The sequence below is a fragment of the Excalfactoria chinensis genome, chromosome 7, assembly GCF_039878825.1.
Source record: "Excalfactoria chinensis isolate bCotChi1 chromosome 7, bCotChi1.hap2, whole genome shotgun sequence".
Taxonomy (NCBI): domain Eukaryota; kingdom Metazoa; phylum Chordata; class Aves; order Galliformes; family Phasianidae; genus Excalfactoria; species Excalfactoria chinensis.
The window spans coordinates 11,411,719-11,436,807 of NC_092831.1; the positions used below are offsets into that span (position 1 = coordinate 11,411,719).

Below are 25,089 nucleotides of genomic sequence, written 5' to 3' on the forward strand. Positions count from 1 at the left end.
TGGGTTATTTGCTGTGGTACAGAGCCCTAATCAGTTTGTGGAAGAAGTAGAGATAGATAAATATTATAATTGGAAAAGGACAGAGTCTCAGACCTGCTCCATGCTTGGGTAACCAAAAGACACTTTTCCTTGCTGAGGCCTTTGCTCTTAGGAGAAGTGTTATGATAGTAAACATAGCCAGAAATCCATTTGGACTATGTGAGGTGTGAAAAGCCTAATTATGAATGAGTATGCACACTCCATTTGGCACAGAGATACAGAAGGTAATTTTGCACCTGTCATATTTTCATGCTGCAGTTGCTTGGCTTATTAGCTGTTACTTTTCTGCTAGCTCCAAAATCCAAACTCTGCTTCCTAATCTTCCAAAAAATAATGAAGTTGTGTTTTTAGTGAGGGACTCTATACAAATGCTTTCTCATGGGAAGAATGAGGAAATCCACGCAAGACTTTATGCCTTGTTTCTGAAAAATTTACCCCTTTCTGAACTCAGGTGGCTCACTTTCTTGACTGTTGTCCATGGCATGTTGAAACTGAAGGTGTCCAGATGCCATAATACAGAGGACTACGAAGTAAACAGACCTCCCTAAGCACTCGTGATTGGTTATGAATACTGAATTTTCCAGAGTTATGCCTTTTTTTTTTTTTTTTTTCCCTTCTTTTTTTTTTTTTTTTTTCCCCTCCATTTCTAGCACAGGAATAACTGACCTTCCTGGCTCTTCTTGAGAAGCTATTTTGAAAGTAGATTTGATTTCTACTGATCAAGATAGTCATATAAGAAACAGCTTCTTGGACAGGCAGAGTACACAGCAGAATTTGAATCATAAACAAATCTGACCATAGACTGCAGCTATACTTGGCTTTATAATGAATCAAAAGAGGTAATTTCTCTTTTGGAAGAAATATAAATAGTAGTAGACAAGCTCACAAGCAAATGAGTATTCTTCATACATATCTGACCACCTCTGCTTTTGAGAAGTAAAGCTAATCCAATTGATGGCTGAGATGTTGTTGGAACTTACAGGTTTTATTTTTGGAAGAAAATTGCATCAGTGGTGTTTTAGGAAGTTGACAGTATGAGTCATATTTCTAAAAGTTGCCAATGTCGTGAATTACTATCAAACAGAGAGAGCATGTGCACTGGTGACACAATATATTTAAAAACAAAGTAAACCAAAACAACAACCACGAAAGATTAAAAGTCTGTGTTTACCAAAAAGAGTGAAGCAAGATGAACCTTATTCAACCCGAGCCTCTCAGACCAGCTATAGGACAAATTGCTTGCCTCTAATGTTTGTCAAATTTGCTATTTATGGAGGGGGTAAGGATCTAGCAGATTGCACAAGTGATATGAGGCACAACACCAAATAACAATTCTGTTGAGTGGCTTGCACACAGTTTAGTGCATCTCCGCAGGGTCTTATTTGAGATAGTAAAGTACATAACAACAGAAGTTGGGCATTGCGATTATTCTTACAAGATTAGTGTCATAGCTCTGAATTCAAAGTAGTTTCCAGCTTCCTATATGTGTCTCGTAGGTACTGCTTGGTAGGCAGGTCTAGTGATGGAAAAAGGCAGTGTGATTTAATTCATTTCCCCCTGTGAATTTTCTTGGTTCTACAATCTGTTAATAAAATTAAAAAGGGTATTTTCAAGCTAATTGTCATTAAATCTTTCAAATTTCAGAGTGGAGGCTCTGAGTCTTTAGCAGATGGTTGGAAATGAAATGCACATTGGGGGGAACAGAGGCCCTGCCAAATCTGGACCTTGAACAGAGCTAGTCAAATAAACAGAAGTGAGGCACAGCAGGGATGAATTGGAATAGGCTTTATTATGGTCAGAAAGCTTCAGGCTGTGAATGACCTAATCAACCCAAGCTCCTTACATGTACCTAAATTAGCTTCTACTCTACCGTTCTCACGGTACTCAATTTTGCTTCATTCAAATACTGTACTAACAGGTCTGAACTCTTTTAAAAGTGGAAGGTTACAACTGTTCTGGCCTTTCACTTTCTTATTGAATCCGTCCTATTCAACTTTCCTAATGCCCGTGTTCTTGATTTTCTCCTTTTAGTGTCCCCTGCCCTTTTCATAGGCTTAATTCTAGTACATTCTATTCATTTGATGAGTTTCAAATGATTTGTTATTGTGATAGTGAGCAAGGAGCGGTAACGGTAGTAGAGCTGATTGGTTTCCTCCATTGGACATTTCAGTTTACAGTTCCCCCAAAGAGTCCTTAACTTCTGGGACAACATTAATACAGTTTTGCCATGAATTCAGTGGTTCACAGAGTCATATGCATAGCTTACAGTAGAAAATGTAGGTTTCCCACTGTCATTCTGGTTTTGAAGTCTCCACAATCAGAATGATTTACTGGGATTTAAATTCCCTTTAGAGTTAGCAGGCATGTTGGAGCCCACTAGCTTTTATTTGGAGCCCATTGAAGTTAATGGAGTGGGGGAAAATATCCCTTTGATCTCATTTGGCATTTGCTCGAGCCCTTTGTGGCTGAAGTTGATGGCTTCATCAAAATCCACTTAACCTTCCAGGGATGAATGTGTTCAGATTATTCTGGAACTTCATGGGTTTGTTGGAAGGGGTTGACCATTTCCCCTAGTTAACACTCTATTACCAACCTAGGTGAAAGAAACAATTAGAAAAGTAGTAACAGCTCATGTGATATTTCATATTGCCTCTAATAACATGTGATCCAATCTCAATGTTTTTCAGACAACATAGGATTCGTGCATTAAAAGAGTCTAACAGGAAAATCAAACTTAGAATTAACTTTCAGACAGTCTTCTTCTCACAATTTGAAATCTTCAAGGTGAAAAAACAGATGACCCTCCTGCAGTTTTTCAGGAGTACTTCTGAATGTTTGCCTATTTGGGTTGTTCTCTTTCTCTCTCTGTTCCCCTCCTTAATGGGGATATTTGGAAGGAATATGATTGTGAAGTATAAATCTACCTGAATGAAAATACCTAAATATAAGCAGCTATATTTCTGATTTGAAACTGATTTTCATTCCTCCAAGAACACAGAAAAAGCCAAACAGATAAAATGAACTTTCCTCCTTAACCCTTTCTTGTAGACAGGTGATATAATCTGTGTCATCATCTCTTTAGTCTATTGCTCTGTGTTATACATACAACAATTATGAGACACCATTAGCATATTAGAAATTTCTTCTTCTCTGGAGAACTAATTTTTTTCAACCCTTCCACTTCCATTAATTTTTTTCCAACTACAACTTGGTACTGCACAGATCATGGCTTTTCTTGGAGTTTTTGTAGTTTACAGCCAACCAGGACGCTGGAAGAGAACTTTGTTATTCCTGAGTGGTGTTATATATTCCAAGATAGGACAAATGCAATGAATCTGTAAAGTGGTCCTTATTCCTCTGTCCACAGAGTTTAGGAGAAAGCCTTACCAACACCAGTGTGAGTATAGCAGTCTGCTATAGGAAACCTGCTCAGGCAGTGAAACAGGCTGGACTGGATGACCTCCGAAGGTCCATCTCAGCCATTCTGAGTTTCATGAGTAAAACTGTTCAGTGGTAACAACAAAATAAGTAAGAGCTGAATATCAAGTGCGCTAAGGCTAAATAAGGAAATGACTTCCTTATGCTTTTTTTTACTGAACTGTGGTACTGAGTTACAATGCTGCAGTCACTTTTCAGACATCTGGGCATCTTGTTTCTTGGTCTGGATGCTTTGACCATGGATCTTCCAGTACTCTATTTCTGGGTCCTTTGAAAAGTGCTAGTGGTTACCTGATTCCTATATAGAAGGGTTTGTCTACAAAGCAATGTGCAGGACTTTGGTGTGTGTGACACCATTAAATGTTAATGTGCATTTTTCAAAGAGAGCCTCAAGGCTACAGTTAATTCTTTGATCTTTAAAAAGCTTGCCACCTAGGGGAGTAAGTTTGAATGTATCCTTATGTGTATGAACACTTGCAGGTAATTAGACTTAGTTTCAAGGCTGCAGGACTTTGCAGAAATGATTCAGATTTCAGAAGGCTCAAAACAAACACTATTTCTTATTTATCTCAAGGGATTTGGAGAAGTGTAAAACAAACCTTTAATGACTTGAGCCATGCTTTATTAATTGCTTTGCCAAAGAGATAAAAACCTGTGGGAGTTCATGTATTAAAATGGGATGTGAAGCTGCAGAAATCTAAGCAGGATCTGAATTTAATTTAAAGAGAGTAAGAAAACAAACAGCTTGGTGTACCTCTGCATTTAAGATTATTACCATATATATATATATAAATATAAAGTTTATATATATATAGTTTCTTGTTTTAAAGAAAATGTGCTTGGAGTGAGCCATAATTGTATGTGAAGGCATTTAAGCTACTCATTTGGTATTGAAGGGTTAGGGTGTCTAAACAAAATGGCAAGCTATTATGGAGCCTGGGGGAGTTCTCTATTTGTCATATCTGAAAATAAAGTTATCAGATCAGTACTCAAATTGTTCCAAATCTGATGTCTGTATCTAGAAAGACTCCTCACATTAATTTAGCCTAGATGGATCTATGTCTTATACTGGTTTTGACAAGGGCAGTGGAACATACTATTGTGGTTTTGTGTTGGTATGTTTTTTTTTATAGTTTTGAGTTTTTTGTTGTTTTTTACTGAGGATTTTTATTATGATTTTTCCCCATGTACAAAATCACAAGGAGAACTACTGATAAAAGTAGTTCTTTTTAGTGTGAAGTGGTCTCTTTCAACAAAATAAAAGATATAGTATTTAAGAAGAGTGTCGGACTGCTGGAGTTCTGCTGGCTTTTAAACTGCTAATCAATATTTTAAGTTTCCTGTTTTTCATTTTTTATTTCCTTGTATATTCAGTGTGCTTTTAAAATGAAGAAAGCGTGGGTTCTTTTTTCTTAATTTCATATAGAAAAAGTACTGTATTGCAGTGCTTTGTCTAGTGTAGTTTTCAACTGTGTTTCTTGTGTTGGTAAGCTTATTACACAAGTAAATTTTGCAGTTTTATTGTGAACAGTCCTGAGTATTCTGTATAGGGGTGTGAGTTTTCTCTCCTGCCCTTCAGTTCTCCTATATTCTGTGTTAAATCCAGGAGATCAATCCGTTTAATAGTGTTTTTGACCTTGGGATCAAATTATCATCATAATTTATATGAAGACTTTATCTTTGTGTGTGGGACTTGTAGTTGATTTGGGATGTGAGCTTCTAGCCCAGTGTGACAAGTGTGGTCGTGGCTGCTCTGACTTCTACAATTGCTACTTAAAAAAGAAAATAAATGTCATACTTTGGGTCTGTCAAAAGCATTCCTGCATTCATACAGATTTTTCTGGATGCTGCATTCAACAGCATTATCAGTGTGGGTGAAGAGAACATGTGTACTGAGTCCATCATTAACAGATAAATATTGGATCTTCTGGGGGCATATCTGTTTCCTAAAGCCTCTTTAGTATTGATTTGGAAAGATACTGTTTGTGCAAGCCAAAAGTTCAGTTTTTAGTAGTCCCTTTGGCTCCTGAGTGGCTCTGTGTATTTGCCCAGAGTCCTCAGCTTGGACTCTGAACATTTGTTACCCTTTTTTTCCCTACATGGATGAGAAATATCTTGTCTTCCATTCGTATTCATGGCCCTAGGGTTGTAATTGAGATTTAGAGATAAGGCATCAAGGGGGTATGTTGATGCTGCCATCAGCCTTACTATGTGCCCAGTCCAAGAGAAACTGCTTGGTAGCAACTCCTTTGGTTTTGTGTTTATTATTTAGTGCCAGGATTTTGTTCAGGTCAAGGTATGGATGCTGAACAGGGAGTAAGATAGTCAGCAAAGCATGAGGGGGTTCAATACTGATCCTCAAAGTAATCATGAATGGTTAGAGAGAAAAATCAAAATCTGTATAGAAACTCTCTTGTTTACTTGACAACGCACTCAATGTAATAGATTAGTGTGGCTTTTTTTCTCACTTAGATGGAGAGAGAACATTCTGTCCTAAGAAGTGCCTGGCAGGAAATTTTCATCAGTAAACTGACATCAGAGGTGCTTTCACCTTGGTTAAGAATGGGAATTTCTAACTTTTTTCAATACACTTCCTTATCTAAACCATTAAATTGCACAGAAGATTCTTAAAAAATGGGTATTTTTGAGCTAAATAAGGTGCTTTTGTTGGAAGTTACTGAGACATGAAATGATTACTTATCATTCCTTGAAATGACATTACATTTAAATTCAGTGGTACATGGGCACTTACTTACTACCTTCATCTCTGTTAATCCTTGCTCACAGCCTGCAAATTGAACATTCTCTTGGCCTTATGGGATGTACTGAAATTCTCAGAGTTATAATTGCTTTTCAGTATGGCATCTTGTATGTTGCACAATTTGAAGAGGTTTTCTTCTAAACAGAAAATGTTTAGTGAACTTCATGCTCTTTATTTTTTCCCCTCTTTAATCAATTTTATCCATGAGTTCGTTGGAGATTCAAAGGAAAAGTAAAAATTGAACTCACTTGACCATGATTGATTTGAAAATTCAAGGGACAGCCTCTAGGTTATTGATGGCTTTTAAATTGCTGTTACCTGGGTACGCCTCTGAAACTCATCAGCATTCCGTGCCTTTGTTGTTGCTTCTGTTGTTTGCGTAGGCACAGGGGCTGTAAATTTAGATCTCTGCAAAATAGCCTCATCAGACAAAGGTACAGAATTTTCTGAAAGTCTTTGCTTGAATAAATGAATGCTTTCCACAGAGGTCTGTAGGAAAAAAACAGAACAGAAAAATGTTGTTTAAGAATGTAAGAGCTGAGTACTAATAAATTTTACCGTGATGGAGACTGCCCAAATTTATTGCCCTTCTGAAATGCTGTTTGGGTTAGAAGGAGAGTGGGAATGGAGCATGCAACACACTGATGCAGGTACTTGTAGGATTGGCTCCATGGGAGCCAGATTGTGATTTTTTTGTTGTGTGTGTAACTTCTACTGGTACTGTGTACTTCTACTAATCCAGTATGGTGTAATGGGGGCCCTCACTTAAGGGTCTCATCTTTTGTATCTCTGGAGAGACGTGTGAGGGTTAGTGTCAAGATGCTCCACTGAAATTTGCAGAAGTGCTTTTGGATTTGAAGGTCACTAAAGGTGTGAGGAATACTGTAGATCGATCTGATTTGGCAAAATAGAACTGTATTTCTGGCTCTGCATTGGGAATTAGGTGGTGAAAGGCACCGAAGTTCTAAGATTGCTGGAGCTGTTTCTAGATTGGTCTGGGAAACAGATCTTCATCCCCCAAATGTTAGTTACCCACTCCCTGCAAGTCGTTTGCATTTGCTGAATAGTGTTGGTGTGCAAATTTATTTGCTGCTCTTGCTCCACAGATTAAAAAAAAAAAAGTCTCTCCTGTCCTCTACCCATCTCCCAATAGACTTTGAAACAGGTATTTACATTTCCATTTCAAAACTTGTATTTAGACAACTAACAAAAATTGCTCACCAGTTAATTCCTGAATAATCTTAACATAGAGCTGCATTAGCAGAAAATCTCCCTTAGCTGCTCTTCATTTAAATGTTATGCTGTGCATGCCTACGCTGAACTCAGTTCAGCTGCCTCTCATCCTTCTTGTATTTTCTTTCCTCTAATAATGAGGCTGGCATCTTTCTGATAAGTGCAGATACGTTAACATTTCTGTTCTGTAACTGCAGTGTTGGTTTAGATTTATGTATTATGGCATCTTAAAGCAAATGTTGAATTTTCTTTTTTTATCCATATCAAAATATAATGATGATTATGAAGTCCTGAACTTCTGTTCAGCTGCGGTGCGTTGCTTTCGAAGGATGTACAGATGCCTGATTACTCCAAGCCTGTGTATTTGTGCCAGTGCTGCTAGAAGCCATAAAGTAGAAGGCAGCATTGATCATTGAATGAGACCAGCAACTTCATTTCAATGCACAGCTAAGGAGTTATGTAGACAAGGCTTAAAAGAATGCTCATGGTGTTCTGTGGCCATGACAAAGGATCCCTTGTGTTCTTGGATTAACTTCCTATGTAACATGGGGAGAACTGTCCTATAGAGAAGGGCAACCTCTGAATCTATTGCTCTGCTAGGGATGGGAGGGATTTATGCTGTCTGTCTGCTGAAATGTACCACATGATGAAAGGACAAACTTCAGATATAGAATCCCTTCCACCTGCTGGGTCAGCTTTGTAGTTCTCTGATCTCAGCTCAAAGATAGAGCACTCTTAAATAACACAAATGGAAATTAAAGAAAAGCAAATAGGCTGAAGAATGACATTCTGCAAGAAGAAAGTAGTAAGAACCCCTGACAACTTATCTTATACCTGCTGAGAGGAAATTGCAGCTTTGGACAATGATTTGGGCTTTTGCAGGGTTCTTCATTGAAGTATGTGTTGACAAGCTGAGTCACCACATTCTCTTAATGTGTGTTTTTGTTTTTCTTTCTTCATATAGAAGTAATAACAATTTTAGTAATTGTTGAGATCTGACTGTCTTCTTATTCAGAAAATTTCTCTTGTGGATTTGCTGTTGTTGACACCAGCTGATATGACTGCTTAAAAAAACCTTAAGTATGATCTAGTGACAAGGTAGTGGATAAGGTGAATGGAATCTTCATTCTGCATGTGTGGACATCATCACTAATCTAAACAGCATGGACAGTGACAGGGATAGAATCTTTGTTCCTTAAACATAAAATTGTTTTCCCTAACTTTTCTTGGTATTTGGTTTGTCAGATGTTCTTGGACCCTCTAAAAGCAAAATTTTGTTTCTGCATCTTAGTTCTTTACAGCTGCATTGATGATTTGACTTTATAAGCACAAATATTGCATGATTGCTATGCTCCTAAGCTCTTTCTTCCTTATGTGAGTAGGAGTTTGCTCATTTCAGAGTAAATAAGACTAGGTATTTAGACAGAACTCCTTGAGAGGCCTTTGCATCATTCAAAACCAAACTTAACCGCTTTTTGTAAGGCAAAGCTACTAGTACATAATGTGTCAAAGAAGGATGCTCTGTAAATACTGTGACTGAATACTTGTATGTCAAAGTTTTAAAGGCATATTGAAGAACATTTATGTAATTCACAGTCATTTGGGAAGAGTTCACGATTAGCTAAACTATTGCTGTTTACTTGCATTATAGCAAGGCAGGAGAAAGGAACGCTGTTGTGTTGTTAACTACTTTCTCTAGTGTCCTGTAACTTGAAAAATAAGCCATGCCTATCTGCTAGCAGATGGAGTTCACAGCTGTGCATGCAAGTGCAGCCAGTCTCAAGGAATAGAAAAAGACCAAAACAAACAAACAAACAAAAAAAAAAACACCACAGAATTTTCATGAGATGCTTTGTGCAGACACCCTTGACATAGATATCATCTCCAAATCTCTATACTCTTGTTTCTGCTTTTCCTTTTGTCTGTCTGTGCATCTGTCCTGTGTTGTGATATTCCATCCTTTCCTCCTCCCTTGGTGAATGTTACAGAACCTCCACCTTCTCTCATATACATAAAAACCTGCTTGAACTGTAAAGGTGGAAGGTTAATTTTCATATTAATATCCAATTATTTATTTCTCATTTTTACTAAGAAATGTACCTGCAGAAGGGAGGAGAAAAACAGATGAAATGGAAGCCATCAGTTGTCATTTCTGAACGAACACTGTTGGAGGCATTGTACAAAATGCATGTTTTATGTCTTTAAAACAAAGTATACCATTAAGTGTGTGATGCTAAGGAGAGTTTTATCTAGCTTGTAAATACCAGTGAATCTTTTCAATTTCAAATCCCAGTATGGAGACAATTTACAGTTGCAATCAAAATGATGCACACAGTTTAACTTCAGCACCATCTGTAACTCTGCTGGTATTTTAATAATGAATAAAATTATGTCTTGGCAACAAAAGCTGCACTTAAATACCTTTGAATTCCAAGCAAGGCCTTGAATGGGAAGTTATGATGCCTCTTTTTCACCTAAAATCTCCTAAAATACTAAACCACAGTTTGGCTTGTCATATGTTCTCTATTTGCAGTGGAATCAGGTTGTTTCATATATGATCCTGACTAACAATGTAATAGGGAGAAGTAATACAAACATTAGAGTCAGATTTTCTGCAGATTTGTTTCAATGAGAACACAGTGTTATTAAAAGTACTTCAAGTTTGAAATATGGGAAATCCATGAAGCTCAAGGGCTGGTGATCTTTCCCTGAGTGTGTCCTCTTCATCAAAGCTTTCATTAAGGGAATGGACGTGCCCTTTCTGGATGGCCTTCACAAGTGGAAATCAATGTGTTTTGTCCTGCTGACCCTTTAAGCAGACAAGGGAATAGCAGCGGGTTGAGTTTGTTGATGCATCTCGGTCATGGCTAGTAACTACCTGTCTGTGTTCTAGGGATTGATCCTTTTCATAAGAGGGTGAAAGAGAAACATTAGTGTTAACTGGGAGTTGACTGCTCTCTGAATATCTTCAGAGCCCCATGTGAAATCTAATTCACATTGGTTGGTGCTGCAAAATACAATCTCAGGGCTGAAGAAAGTTTAATAACTGGCTCACGTTATGCTCACCAGCACTTCTGTAAGACTTGCCCTGGAAGAGTTAATGGAGCTGGGCTGTTTCCTATGTCCTATCTCTCCAAAATTTAGATGCACTTTTCTAAATCACTCTTTTCGTAATCATCGCATGTAGTGAATGCTGTCACAAAGTGTAGAACTTAATCAGATATTTTGGCACAAAGCCGAAGAAAGTTCACTAACTTATGGATTTTTAGCTAGAATTGATATTAGCTGGCGTCTTTCATGGTATCCCAAAATTAGCATCCTAATTAAGTCGTAATTAAATGTCTTTGAAATCTGAACTGATAATGTTTATTTTTTGTGTTTTTAAAATGAACGTGGTTGAACAAAATAGAAATATATATGGAGATAAAAGGAAAGAAGATGTTTTTAATTGGAGGGAAATTAAAGTTGCAAGAAAGAAATAAAAACAATAAACCAAATAACTTCTTTATAGACTGTAAGTTTCTGCTTGTTTTTTTTTTTAATTATCATTTCCTAAAAAAAAAAAAATAGGAGTGAATAAAAATCAGAAAAACTGATGAAGTGAAGGTAAACATGCATTTTTTTTTCTCCTTTCAGAAGCAACATTGTAGAGGACAGTTCTATTAATATACATTAAATTGCAAATGTTATCCATAATTGCCTGTTTCTCAGAACTTAACACAGTCAAGGTCAACATCCGTTTCTCAAATGCTAGTCAACATCTGTATTGTTACGTGGCTTGCATGAAGAATGCAGTTTATAGGCACAATTAGGTGCTCTCTTTTCATGATTGTTCTTTGTTAATTATCTGGCTGGCAAGAAAATATAAGGAAAGAACAACAACGGGATAGCAGTGATTTTCTTTGTCCAGATGTTTTAAATGCTTCTGTAGCATGGAGTAGTTTCTTCATTAAAATCAGTACTTTCTATGGAAATATAATGCAACTGACTCAAAGAAGTGAAGTTCTTATTATTTGGGCAGACAAATTCTAAGGCTTTTTTTTTTGCCTTGTAGAGTAGAGTGAGAATGTAGAAGTCTAGAAGCAGCTGGAATGAAGGCTTTTTCTGTCACAGCAAATGAGTGAGATAATATTTCTTGAAATGTTGGCTTTGCTGTTAGAATTACAGTGGGGCCTCTCTGACCCTAAATATGTGCAAAATGTTTCACCTCTTCCTATTCTAAATTATCAAGAAAGGAAACAATAAAATCCTTTCTTAGGGAATTTTGTAATGTTGATGTATTTGTGTGCTTTCTTTTGACTCCTCATAGAGGTGGGACTTATGGTATGATCCCCACTCTGTGCTCACATCCCACCTTTTTTGAAACCCATTATCTATTTCAGCAAAGTGAGGAGATCTCAACATCTGTACATTTCATGTGTGCAGCATATCAGGGCATATGGCCTGGTTTGTTGACTGATATATCCTAAGCACTTTGCTCTGCTTTGACGTTTTATTTGGCTTGTAAAGCTATGGCATGCCCTGAATTGCAAGTCTGTAGGATTAGGGCTTTTATGTCCAACCTCTGTTACTGTGCAATTAGCTTTGAGGGAAGAGCAGAAGAATGACCTTGCATCTTGTCAGAGTATCCATTCAAGAATCAGCTTTGCTTGGAGGCTGTTCCTTAAAGTCAATCATTATTCTGTTATCTGTAGAGAGACAGAGACTGTATTTGTTCTGGTGTTCTTTGAGCTATCTTCAAATTGTTAATGCTTTTCCTAAATCCCAAAGCCTTAAAATTACATGTTCTTATAGTTAGTTATGGACCTCGAGGAAGATGCCTTGTAGCATATTCTTTTCTTGAGGAAACTATTAGAGGATTCCAGAATTTGGTGTGAAATTGACATTATAATGTTGGAGCGGCAGAAATCCAGGTGAGCGTGTTTGGGGACTGGAGATACAGCTATGGAAATGCAGATAAAGCATCTGGCTGTTTGTTAGAAAACGTGATTGTCACTTTCCATGATGTATCCTCCGAAGATCTTGGCTCACATCCTGAATGCATTGCTCTGAAAAGGTTTACACTTGCTGTAGTGCTGAGACTCTTGGTGCCCTATATGTATCTGATGATCACATTCAGTAACTGTTAGAGCCCAGAGATTGCTGCTGTGATTCTAGTCCTGGACAGCTGGTGGTTGACAGACTGATATGCTCATATCTGAGGCAAGCCAGCCATTTAGACATTATTTACATTAAAAATTCTTCCTTTATATTCAACCTATATTTCCACGTGTGGTGCTTAATAGTCCTTATGACGATGATTATCTACAGCTAGAGCAGGCTAGCTCGTATATGGTAGATAGCGCAATTTTAGTATTTGTGATGACAATTTAAAATGTAAATATGGTTCATTTACAGACCTGGGGAAAACATCATTGATATTGTTACAGGAAGGAAAAGAGCAGATTTTTTTTCCAGTTTAACCTGTCAGCTTCACACGTGGTATCTTACCTGTGTGTAGTTCCACTTAAAAAGACGCTTGATTTTTATTTTTTTTTTTAATGGGTAAAAGCAAGGCTCTTAGTCTCTTCTCCTCTTAAAGCTCTAAGACGGGTATTCATGACATTCATTTGGTGTCAGATAACCAAGCACAGAAAGCTCTAGGGAAAAGTTTATTGGAGGGTGACCAAGAGACTAATGTGGTTCTCTCCTGGTGGAGACTGTCCTGCTCTTGGGTGCTGTATGAACGCTTTGGCAGTGTAGAAACTCTTCCTTTTGTCCCTTTTGAAAACACAGGGCTGCTGTCACTTCTATCTTAACGTAGATATGGCACAAGGACTTTGAACCTCTTTTTGAAGAGTTTCTAAACCTCTTCATTAGGTAGATTTTATAGAATGCTGACGTTTCTGGGAGTTTGGTGTGCTGATATATTTAGTAGTTGACATCTTAATTTAAACTGCTGTTCAGGTCACAAGTAATAGTGAATTTAGGAGGCTTATTTTAATTTTCAGGTTGCTTTGAATTATATTGGTTACACTGATTTTGATATAGACCTGTTTTTAATCTAGTTGTGAGTAGTGTTAAATAAAATACTTTTAGAACCAAGTGTAATAAATGTATGTTTCCTTCTCTTACTAATTAGAATATTTTAATAAAATAGTGCTAAGTTTGCTTAATTTGCTTTTCCTGGGATAAATGTGCTAGACAAAATCTCTTAGAGCTGCCATTCTTTATCTCCTTGTGGGCTGAATTTCTCATCAGCCCTTGCGTTGTTTTGCATGAACTCATTCTCGTCTCGCATAACCTGGCCTGTGGTTCATGTTCTGTTGTTGGGAGGCTTAAGTTCTAAACTAGTGAATCAAATATTTTAATCCAGTTTGTGGGCCGGTAACTAAATCTGTATTAATAGTTTTCCACTTCTGCCACCCCCTCTTATTTGCTAATCCATCAGAGTATTATTTTTGTACACATTTAGAAAACTAATATATCATCCCGATTCTTTCAGAATATCAATGGGATTTATGTTTAATATTACTTACAATCCATCATGAAGATCAGTTTTGCAATGTATTTGTCAGCATAAAAATCCATACTGAGAAATCTGTTGCATTAAAATCGTTCTTTCCTAATATTTTCAGCATTTTGAGCCATGTGTTGTATGTTCTTTCAGCAGTCCTCACCAGTGGTTTCTACTTTCTGACCACTTGTTTGGAGCTGCAGGTTTCAGCTTACTCATCTTTCTCAGTATTGTAACACTTCTTTTATTTCTATTTTTTATGAACGGACTGACTTTCTTTAAAAGCTACTTACCTGTATATAAGTGTAGAACTGAGTTAATTTTCAAGCAGTTTCCTGCTGTTGTTCACATAAAATTCCCACCTACTTTTACACAACAATTATTTTCGTTTCATGGAAATTCTTGTCTTTAAAACATCCAGCATATATTTAAATGACCCAATCAAAGATACTTGAATTTAGAAAGAGAATTTTGGCAGCTTCAAGAATTTCCTATCATAATGTTTGTTAGCTCACATCTGAGTATTAGTAAGATGGTTTCGTTTCACTTGCATGTGTGGACTGATACAGGAGTAGTCCCTACTACAGAAGGGTTCATAGGCTGCCTATTCTTCCCCTCTAGTGGAAGTCTGTTGACATGATGGAAGTTTCCTGCCTGTCCCTCAGCCCAGCATGCACAGGGATGCTGAAGGTAGCCAGCAGTGTTGCTCTCCTGCTGAGCAAGCAAGCAGTGACCCTCCTACAATAGAGGAAGGACTTTGATTACAAAATATTCATACTGTTCTATAGAGATATTGCAGAAAGAGATGAGCAATATTTCAGCTGTAATCTGGCTCTGTACCGGAAACAACTCACACAATTTTGGATACTCCTACATTTCCTGTCACAACTGTAAAGTCCTATCTGTTTCTATTCCTTACCTTTTGTGACCATGAGGTACCATAATGCATCCCTTCCTCACCCATTCCAAGTTAAGTATTTAATCTATGAGTTTGGGAGCACTGTGATCACTGAGATCTTGCTAGCTTGCAAGACGTGTCCAGTAAGGACATGTCCAGTAATTTGGTCCATGTTCCTTCCATGGGAGGTTCAGTTGAAAGTGAGCCATGGGTTTGTTCTGTTGGGGGTCTATTTTGATTTCTTTAAATTTTTATCCCCTTTTGAAAACCTGCACTGTATTCTTGAGTACGTATGTAACAATGGCATGTGGAAAGAAATTTACTGTATCTGATTTCATTCTTCTTCAAACATTATAGACTTAACATTTTGATTGTACTGTGTTCGAGTACCCTTGTGTTTGTCCTCAGATGAGGATATGAAGGGGGTGGGGGGGAAGTCCCAGACCACTCATTTGACTTGCAAAACTAATTTAGGACATGATTTTTTTTTGTGTTGTGAAAGGCCAGGTCCTGTATTTGTGTGTGTTGCTTATATGCAGAAATAAGAAGTTGTAACTTCTACATTATATACCTGCTTGGTAGATAAATATTTTATTGAGCACAACAGCTGAGGTGTTACATAAAGTCTGTTGGACATTACTGCGTACTTTCAGTAGCTTTTGCAACCAGAGTTGCTGCCTTAAAGTTGAAGGTATATCTTAAAATTGCATTTTCTGAAGGGAAACATTTTCAAGTATATAGCATTTTAAAACAGTTTACATCAGGTTGCAGTTCTAACAGACTTCTGGTCTGGAAGATAAATTTCAGTTGCATGCAACAGTGATGATATACTTCATTCTAAGGGATTACATGCAAATTTAATCCTTCTCTAATCTCTGTCTACTAAGTAGAAACATAGACCACCTTGACATAGTGGAAGTTGACATTCTTGTTTTTTGCTTTATTTTAGATAATTGTGATGGCACGTTGGTATCTACCTTACCTTCATCAGCCTTTACCAGTTCTTCTGAGTTCTTCAGTACTCACAGTCCCAGCTTTGCAAAGCTCAACAGGCGAGATGGTAAGGTTGCAGTGGGAAATGCCTGAAATATTCTAATCACAGTGATGAAAAATAATTGTATGCAATGCATTCAGAGCCAAGTTTGAGTAGTGCTGTTAACTTAAGCTTCTGTGAGATCTTTATTTAGGAGCAATTCATTCCTTTTATTGTAGAAAATTTATACTGTATTTGAAGTTCTCTCATTGTGGAGAAATTGTGTAGGAAGCTTGGGTTGTTATTTTGCTTTTGAATAATTTTGCCATGATTTTTTTTTAGAGCTTGAAGCTCACTAGTCTTGAGAACTTGTTCTGAAGTGTAGGTGTTTATTAAGGGCAGTAACAACTAGATATGCAAGTTCTAGTGGAATTCAGTGATTACACAGCTCAGCAGAAGTACTAAAAATGAATGAGGAAACTTTGCAGGCATTTGCAACATGGAGCGCTTGAGGCCCTGATAATGAGCTCATGTATGAGGTGAAACTATTGGGAACTAATTTGATATTAGTCTGCAATATCTAGGACATCGTTTGACATTTTGTTGTAGGCTTTGGTCGTTGGCTCTCATTCCCAAATTAGAGGAAAGCCCTGTATTATGACATTATGGATGATTTTAATTATTAAAAACACTAATTAGTATGTTAATAATAAGAGAGACTTTAATTGAAAATAAATGAGAATTTTCCTACTTAAATACAATCTATGCAGTGTGTCTTTTAATTGAAAGTTACAGTTTGGTAAGTCTGTAGGAGGATACTAAAGGAATCTCACTGAAATAGTTGGCACTAGAGATTGGGAGTTGATACATCGTTGAAGAAGTCCTAAATGGAAGTTACTGTCTTAAATTTAAACTCTTGAACCAGAGATCCTCAGCACGTAAACAGTGATACGATAGTTGCCTGATGTATGGAAACTTGAAGACTTTGACCACAGAATTTTGGTTTGCTTTGCCTTTATCTTGAGCAATAGCTGAGATAATGAGTAGGCTGCTTACGTAACACGGCTTAAATGACTAATTTTGTCTTCTGAAAAGAGGAAAAGATTCAATATCGATATTGTTGCAATTTCAGCTCTGCGTGTACTGAATCTTAAAATTATATTAACAATGCCCAAGATAAACTTATGTGGATTGCAAAGTTAATGTAGGAAAAGATAAATTATAATTTAGGTGTGCTAAGGTAGTTTTGCCATGTAATGGGCTGTCATGTATCATAGTTCTTTAGATGTACATCAGTAAGATACACGTGGTTTATGGACACAAGCTATGAAAACAGGAAGACAAGAGAATACTGAAACTGAGCTCTAAGCAGGGAAGCTCTTTCAGATATATAAGCAAATTCTGTTTCATGTTTTGAAGTTTTATTTGGTAACTGAGGAGCTAACCCCAGCAGAAGGACCTAGAATTTGAATTCTACATTGCTTAATTATTTTATTGCATGGGCTGTTGTAGAAACATGCAGGTGTAATGCTAGCTGACTTTGCATGATTTAGGGCAAGAAGTGGCGATAGGTGGTAGCTGAGGGAAATTTCCTAGGCTGATACTTAATAGACAACTTTGCAAGAATTAGTATTTAGAGGAATAATAGAATCCTTTTTAGTTATGTTGCAGTGTTTTGATGCATTTTATTTTCTTTCATAATTGATAAAACACAGGTGTGTGTGATGGTACTTTAAGATAGAAATCCAAATAAATGTATTTATTAATATAAATTTATTTACTAACATAAATACAAATGCACCAAGTTAAGTTGAATTTACAAAATACAGAATGTTTCAATTCACTGAGATGATTCAGTAGAAGGTAACAATTGAAAAGCTGTATTAAAAAAGCAGTGGAATATGCCATTAAAAAAATAAAACTCACAAAGGCGCAAAACAAACGAAGAAATAACAGAAGAAAAGCCTAGTGTGCAGTCCTGCAAGTGCTCAATTAAAATGCTGATAAATCTGTACTGGTAGTAGTAGTAGAAGCAGTTAATAAAATTCCAGTGAACGTTATTCTGAGATGTGAAATATATTACTTATCCATGAGAGGGATTAATCAGTTATGTTGTTGAGAGTAAATAAATAATAAAAAAAATAAGAAAATTGCTACAATCAACTCAGCTTTTCCAACTCTCTATTAGCTCTCAGCTTGAGTAGTCAGTATAGGCAATTATGTATAGGAATATAAAACATACATAATGTCAAAAGAAATTTGTCTTATGGCCGAGACGTGTTTGATCTGGGCATTAATGTAAAACTGTGCAGCAGGAATGCACTTAGCTTCAGCAGGAAGTTCAAGAGTCTGTAGCACAACATAAAGCTATTTGAGCTGTTTGTAAGACACTGAGATGGAAAAGAACATTTCCTTTTGATTCGTGTTAATAAGTTATAAATAAGCATGGGCATCTTGAGAAGTTCATCAAGGAGCATTGATTGCATAGCTGTGGGCTTAAGTGCTGTTTTTTGGAACAATTATAGCAAAATATACAAATGGTTTCGAAAAATTATTTGATAATATTTCTTGGACTCATTTGGATCTCCAACTGAGAAACCATGTGATCATCGTTTTCATTTTTCCAGTATTATAGTTTGTTGCCATGGAGCAGTATGAACATGGAACAGTATATGTTCCTGTGGCATGGTATTTTCCCCTAGGACGTTTTATTCTTACCACACTGGACCATTTTCTTGTTGTTTTGCTACGTGTGGAATCCCGTGAATGCCAGTGGAAATCTGGTAGGCAGAATGGGGAAATGGCCTACTTTTCAGACATCAAATTGTGAAGTGCCAAACGTACTATGATCATACTTTCCCACTCTCTCTGGAGAGATAACATGGCATCTTCTTACATTGGTGTTTTCCAGGATACCTGAAAAACAAAAATGCTGATTTAGTAACTGTAGCCCATGCCACATCTTGCCCATTTTATGTTTATGCCACACTGTTAATAAAGGATGTGTATGATCCTGTTTGATTTCCTTATGCCCAACTGCAGAAAAGTAACTCTGGGGTTATGCTCGTATCTATTCAGAGGATGTTGTCTTCAGTAATGTTTTTGCAACTTTATGTTGCAGGTAAATCTTGTCATCCATACTCACAAGATAGCATTAAAAAATAATAGATATAAAGTGCATTGTTAGGAGATTCGGCTTGGAGACTTCTAGACTTCTTTAAGCTGCGTGTCTGCACAGGGTTAAAACTGTCAGATAATGAGAGATGAAATATTTAATACTCGGGTTAGATCTTGATAGACTAGTCAGGAAGAGGAGTATTGTATTCTAGGCAAGTAAAATAGTATTGTTGGCAATATTAAGATTTATGTTGTCATGGAAAAAAAATAAAAAAAAAAATCATGGCGTTATGAAGCAGTACATGGTGGTTTGGTTGCAAAACCAGGGTTTTCCCTGGAGCATTCTGGTAGAGCTGTGCAGACTGAGTCACTGAGTACTCACCAAGTGGGCATCGTATTCAGTTTTAGCTGGAATAAGTACACTTCTTTTTCAGGAATTGGGACTAAATCCTATCTTAACAAAATGAATAATGAGACTTTTAATATCTACCTTTAGACCTTCCATAAAATCACTTTTGGGTTGTCAAATCCAATGTACTCCAGGGAAATCAAGAATGTTTTTAAAAGGCAAAATCATTGAAATATGGTTCTTTGGTATCAGCCACACTTATGGATCTTTATCTCAGTTCACTTTAATACTCAGGGATCAGCTTTGAGACAGAGCAGTTAATAAAATATAAAGGTAAACCCAGCTGTTTATAACCAACATTTATTGATACTTTTTTCTTTGGAAGTGTATATTTGGAATATTCTTGTAGTTTGTGTAGATTTGTTAATGCTTCATTCTCAACACAGTATTTCTCCTTTCTGGTGGAGTTTTGTTCAATGCAGTTGCACAAAACTACTATTGTAGACTTTGCTATTAGTGGTGAAGCAAGATGATGAGTTGCTGAAGCAGTGGCAGCCTGAAAATTTGCTGCCTTGGGTACTTTGGAACAAATGGCTGCTCTGTTTTTTGTAGTCGTGTTGTTCACTTATTTGTAAGGCTGGAGTGAATGCTGAGTTTATATAGAGAATAAATATGTGCAAGTAGAAGACATGTAAAAGAAATACAAATTACAATTTAAAAGTATGGGAATAAGCTAGAGAACATGAGATAACATACTGCCAGCTGGAAAAATTTGCCTTTTTAATCATACTCACGCATTTTTTGTAGTGAGTGAAGTGTTAAAATTGAAGCAATGTTTGCCATTCCATGTTTTGTTGATCTAACATGATCATGTGCCTGTTTAACTTCTGGAAGAATTTGAGGGTTGGTATTCAGGTATTTTGAGGGATACATGTGAGATTCAAAATGTGAGCTTACATGTGGGCATGATTTCAAAAATCTCCGTTCAGGAATGGAGAGTGGAAGTTGGTAACTTGCAAATTGTTTGTAGCTTACTTTAAAAGAACAAACAACATGTTCATGTGTATACTTAATGTGCAGCTTGTATGAAGAAGAGACTGCTCTGCTGTGTGAAGGCACTCCTTTCAGTTATTCAATCAGATGTTCTCTAGCTTTACCGTGTATTATTTGTGTGCATTTACCAACCTCCTGTTGAACTGTTTTTCTTCAATACTTAGGGCATGCATCAAGACAACTAACATTTTTCCTTCATCCTTCAGAATGCTGCAAAAGAGAAAATATCAAATTAGAAATTAGGCATCGTTCCCAGAGCTGTAGAAGCACTCAAGGGAAAAGATAAGATTATTTTATTTATTTATTGGTGTGATGTGCCATATGCACTGACCTTTTCTCTAGCTGGCAATGAACAGATGTCCTAAAATCTTCAATTCAGATTTCCTTACAAATTTTTGGTTAACTGAGAAAAGCAGGGTATTTTCTAATATAAAATCATGAGCAAACAATTTTACATTTAGGAAGAGGACTCCTCTGTAACAACCTGATATAGTAACACACTTCTTTCTCAGGTTTAATTTCTTGAGTTATCGTGGTTATCAACGTTGCCTTTATCCCATCTCTCTTAGGAGCTGGAGGCTGGTCCCCTCTGGACTCCAATGAGCAGCAGTGGCTTCAGGTTGATCTCGGAGACAGAGTGGAGATTGTTGGGGTCGCTACCCAGGGCAGGTATGGGAGCTCCGACTGGGTAACCAGCTACACCCTGATGTTCAGTGACACCGGCCGCAACTGGAAGCAGTACAGAAAAGATGACACCATCTGGGTAGGTGTAAACACCAGATGCCTTTCAGATTTTCGGGTTCATGCTCAATATGGAATTTAGAGAAATGGCTTCTGTTTCTGATCAGAGAAGCAGAGTAGCAGTGAGGGAAGCAGACCTGAATGATGTTAGGGGCTGGTTTGATATAACCTGATTGTGATCTTTGTTGCCAACTGTGTAATACATATTTAGGCCCTCAGGACTACATTGTTTTTCAAATTATGAGGATACTCAAGACACTTGAAATGACCTGCATGCTTCTGTGCCTGGCTGGCTTTCGTTCAGGCACACCAGGCTGAGTGAGGCTAATCACATAGGTACTTTCTCTGGGAAGTATGGAAATTAACTCAATTTTATGCACACTTGCTGGTCAGAACAACAGAGCGCATGCTGGGGGAGGCGGGTGGTAAATTGTTCCTTAGCTTGAGAGAGTTGGAACTGCAGCATGGCTTGTAGGATGATTTAGCAGATGTACTGAGAGTGCTCAAGGCTTTTCCTAAAGCTTTCACGCAAGTGTCATGCTTGCTGTGTTGCAGGTTTAATGTGTGGCCATAACAGGTGCAGCTGGTAAGAATACATGCCATAGCAGTGCCACCTCAGGTGTGAATGGAGAAGTTTAAAACACAATATAGAAAATGTGAATTGTGAGTTTTTAATGGGTTGTACTGTCTTCTCCGTACTGCATTCTCTGTTGTGATGATCAGTGGCTTTGGTAGCATGGCAGTATTTGATACTAAATGAAGTATACACTTCATGAAAATAAAAGGGAACATTATAAGGATGATCAAGTAAGGTTCTGGTTTTGTTGTTGTGGTTTTTTGTTCTGTTGTTTTTTTTTTTGTTTTTTTTTTTGTTTTTTTTTTTGTTTTTTTTTTTTGTTTTTTGGGGGAGGGGGGTGGTAACATCTTGATTGTTACATAAGAAGACTCTATTTCCAGAACATAGTGATGATGAGTTGGGAGAGTTGAGGATCAGCAGGAAAAGAGTATGTTGAGTATGTTTCCAGACATTTGAATGCATGTATAGAAAGGTTAACTTCTATGGCTTCAGGATCCATTGCATTGTTGCTGTCTTTGTTTTGTTGTACTTTGATTTAGGGAAAGCTAATGAAAGCTGCCTTTCTTTAAGAGGATATGTTGGTCCAGAGATGGTCATAAAATCGTCAAGTGTGGCTCTGTTTCATATGTCACTTAAGTTATATTATGTTAACTTCACTCCAGATAGGTATACTTATTAAAAAAAAAAAGTTTAAAAACAATGAAATTTAATTTTTCATTCTCAACTGAATATAGATATTGCTTAATCTGGTGCTGGACTTCTACCCTTGGGTGTCTGAAATCCAGAACAGAGAGATTTTTACAGACTCAGTATCATTAAACGATGCTTCCTTCTCTGGTAATATTATGTAACTTGTTTAAATTATATATTAAATTTAAATTTTTGATTATGTATCCAGCTCTTCAGTCTGTCTCCTTTTTGGAAACCCTTGACCTTTTATTTTTAACTTTCTCCTTAAGTTGAAATTTGAGAAGACAATACGTAAAACTTCACTAATCTTCATGCCCTATGGATTCAGTTTTGTGAGTTTCTCATCTAGCAGCAATATTGCATGCAAGAATAAGAATAAGCCCAGTAGGAATTTAACACTGAATCAGAATTTATGAAGGACCTAAACTCTCTTTTACTTATTAAATGATCAGGCATGAAGTTGATTCAGGAGGGATCCTGACACAAGTTCTACAGCTACAGTAGGTTTTTTGGTGAGATAACTTTTATACATTCTTGTAATGGGAACCACAAAGGAAGATACTTATTTTTGTATGTAGTTGAGGAAAATCGAAACAATTTGGTTGTGGGAGAAGGTAACATTAGGGGAAGGATTTGGATATTCTTTCCCTGAACACTGGTTTCTAAAAGTCACACTAAGTATGCATGCCAATAGTGTACTTCCATTCCAGAAGAGCCATTTGCTCTGTATTCCAAGACAGAGGGAATGTCTGAATGGGTTTTGGGATATATTTCAGACCAGACTCAGTTGGAAAAATCTGATGGTAAAAGTCCAAAGTGGACTGACTTCGTGGTTGGTTAGATCCTATAGTTTGCATAAACTGGCAAGTGTCGTTAGCACATAAAGAGTTTGTATGCCTGCCCATGGAATTAATGAAAATCAGGTTACTCTTGTACAGTTTTTATTTCAATTAAAGAGAAAATGTTTCCTTTTTTAATTTTTCTTGAAACATTTGAGCTTGTTTTGAGTGGAAATAGATCTTGAGCATCTTAGTGTGCTGAAAGCATGTATAGGCTTTCAGAAGCACGTATAGATCTATAATTTCAACTTTCTGTAGCATCTCTGTTTCACTGGCGATAATCCTTCCTATGGGCTTTTTACAAACTAAGAAGAAAATAAGTATGTGGAATCCAGCCTTACTTCTGTGAAAAGGCAGAGCCCTGGATGAAATGAACACCATGGTGCTCTTGTCCTTAACATCTGTTAAATTGCTATAAGGGAAATTCTGCATTGCTCGCACCTTTAACAGAAAGAACTGTTGCCCTTGACTTTAAGGGAGGACAGTGGAGAGGATTGTTTTACATGGATAGGAAAGGAGTGCCCTAGGGTAGCCTCCAGTGGTGTCACAAGAAAGCCAATTTAAGCATTAGGAATCTGTATCCCGTTGCCAGAGGGACTGGGTAGTCTGTCAAAGTAAAATCCAAGGCAATATACTCCTACATCAGGGCAGGTTGGCAAGTCACCAGGTTACATGTCATTCACAGGAGGTGCAAGTTAAAATTTAGGATAGTGTGAAAATATACCACATCAGAAATGGCAGATGGTTGAGTGGGAAATGCATTGCCACCTCTCTTGCCCTTTCTAACTTTAACTCTGAGGCTTTTTTTTCCTCCTGTCCTTAGACAGCAATAAATCAATGCCCTGTGTCACTTAGGATTTCAAGTTCTTTAAAATTTCCTTCTTAAAACTTTGTGTATAACTAGAAGTACTAGTTATCTACCCCCTTAGTTGTTTTGTGTGTATGTATATTTTGTTTCAGAGGTTGGTGCTGTTTCAGACTACACATGGTCAACTCTGTGACTCGTGGCTCAGAAAGGGCTCTGAAATCTAAACCAGTATTGCTTGAGGGTTCTGACATGGAATATTGATATAGGTTGGACCTGTTAGGGTCCATGATACAGCTTTCAGGTGTTGCTGTTACATATTGCTGGAAGTTTGTGCTTGAGGCGTGGCTGTTACTGAATGCCTTTCACTGAGTACTCCTTGTTGCTAATTAGTCATTTATTGCTGTTGCAAGTGGGAATTATGTATCTGTGTGAGGGGCCTAAGTGGTCTGGTAAATTAATTTTTGTTTGTTTGTTTTTTGAAGGTAGTGAAGCTTTGTTAGGAACCAATCTGATAGAATAATTGTTAATTGAAGTGGGAAGAGGGGTGTAAAAATTACACTTGAGAGTTACCTTTTTTTTTTTTTTTTTTTTTCTCTCAGTAGAAATGTGAGGCTTCTCTTTACTTTTGTTTCCATATCAGTAAAGGAAAGTGGGGTCTTGTGCCTTCTTCACACTGTTAGGATAAAAATGGCATGAATTCTTAATGTCTTCTCTGTGCAGGTCAGATTGAAACATCAGTTTCTCCCAGCCTATCTGTGTGATCCAAAGGTATTAGGTATTACTAGCTGCCTTTACTGTAGTGCTCTCAAAGTAGGGTTTACTGGCACAGCCTTTTCCCACTGCATGTTATGGGTGATCAGCCACATTTGGTGGAGTTATCAAAATCCCTGAGTAAATTTGACTGTGGATGAAAATTTCATGATAATTTCTTCACTAATGTGTGATATTCCATATTGCAAGTGATGCTCCCAAGTAGTTTTCAGCTACTTGTGTATAGGTTTTGTCCCAAGTAGTGTATGATACACTACTTACTACAGTAGTGTATGTATACTAAGTAGTGTAAGTATACTTTTGACC

General features: G+C 37.1%; 1 protein-coding gene across 1 annotated transcript in view; it reads left to right on the plus strand.

Annotated features, from left to right (window-relative positions):
- The window catches only part of CNTNAP5 (contactin associated protein family member 5), a 250,326-nt gene that overhangs the window by 42,995 nt on the left and 182,242 nt on the right, over nucleotides 1–25,089 (plus strand). The window contains exons 2-3 of the mRNA XM_072341043.1: nucleotides 15,815–15,925; nucleotides 20,927–21,120. Coding sequence (XP_072197144.1) covers nucleotides 15,815–15,925; nucleotides 20,927–21,120 — 305 coding nt within the window. The remainder of the gene's footprint in view (nucleotides 1–15,814; nucleotides 15,926–20,926; nucleotides 21,121–25,089) is intronic.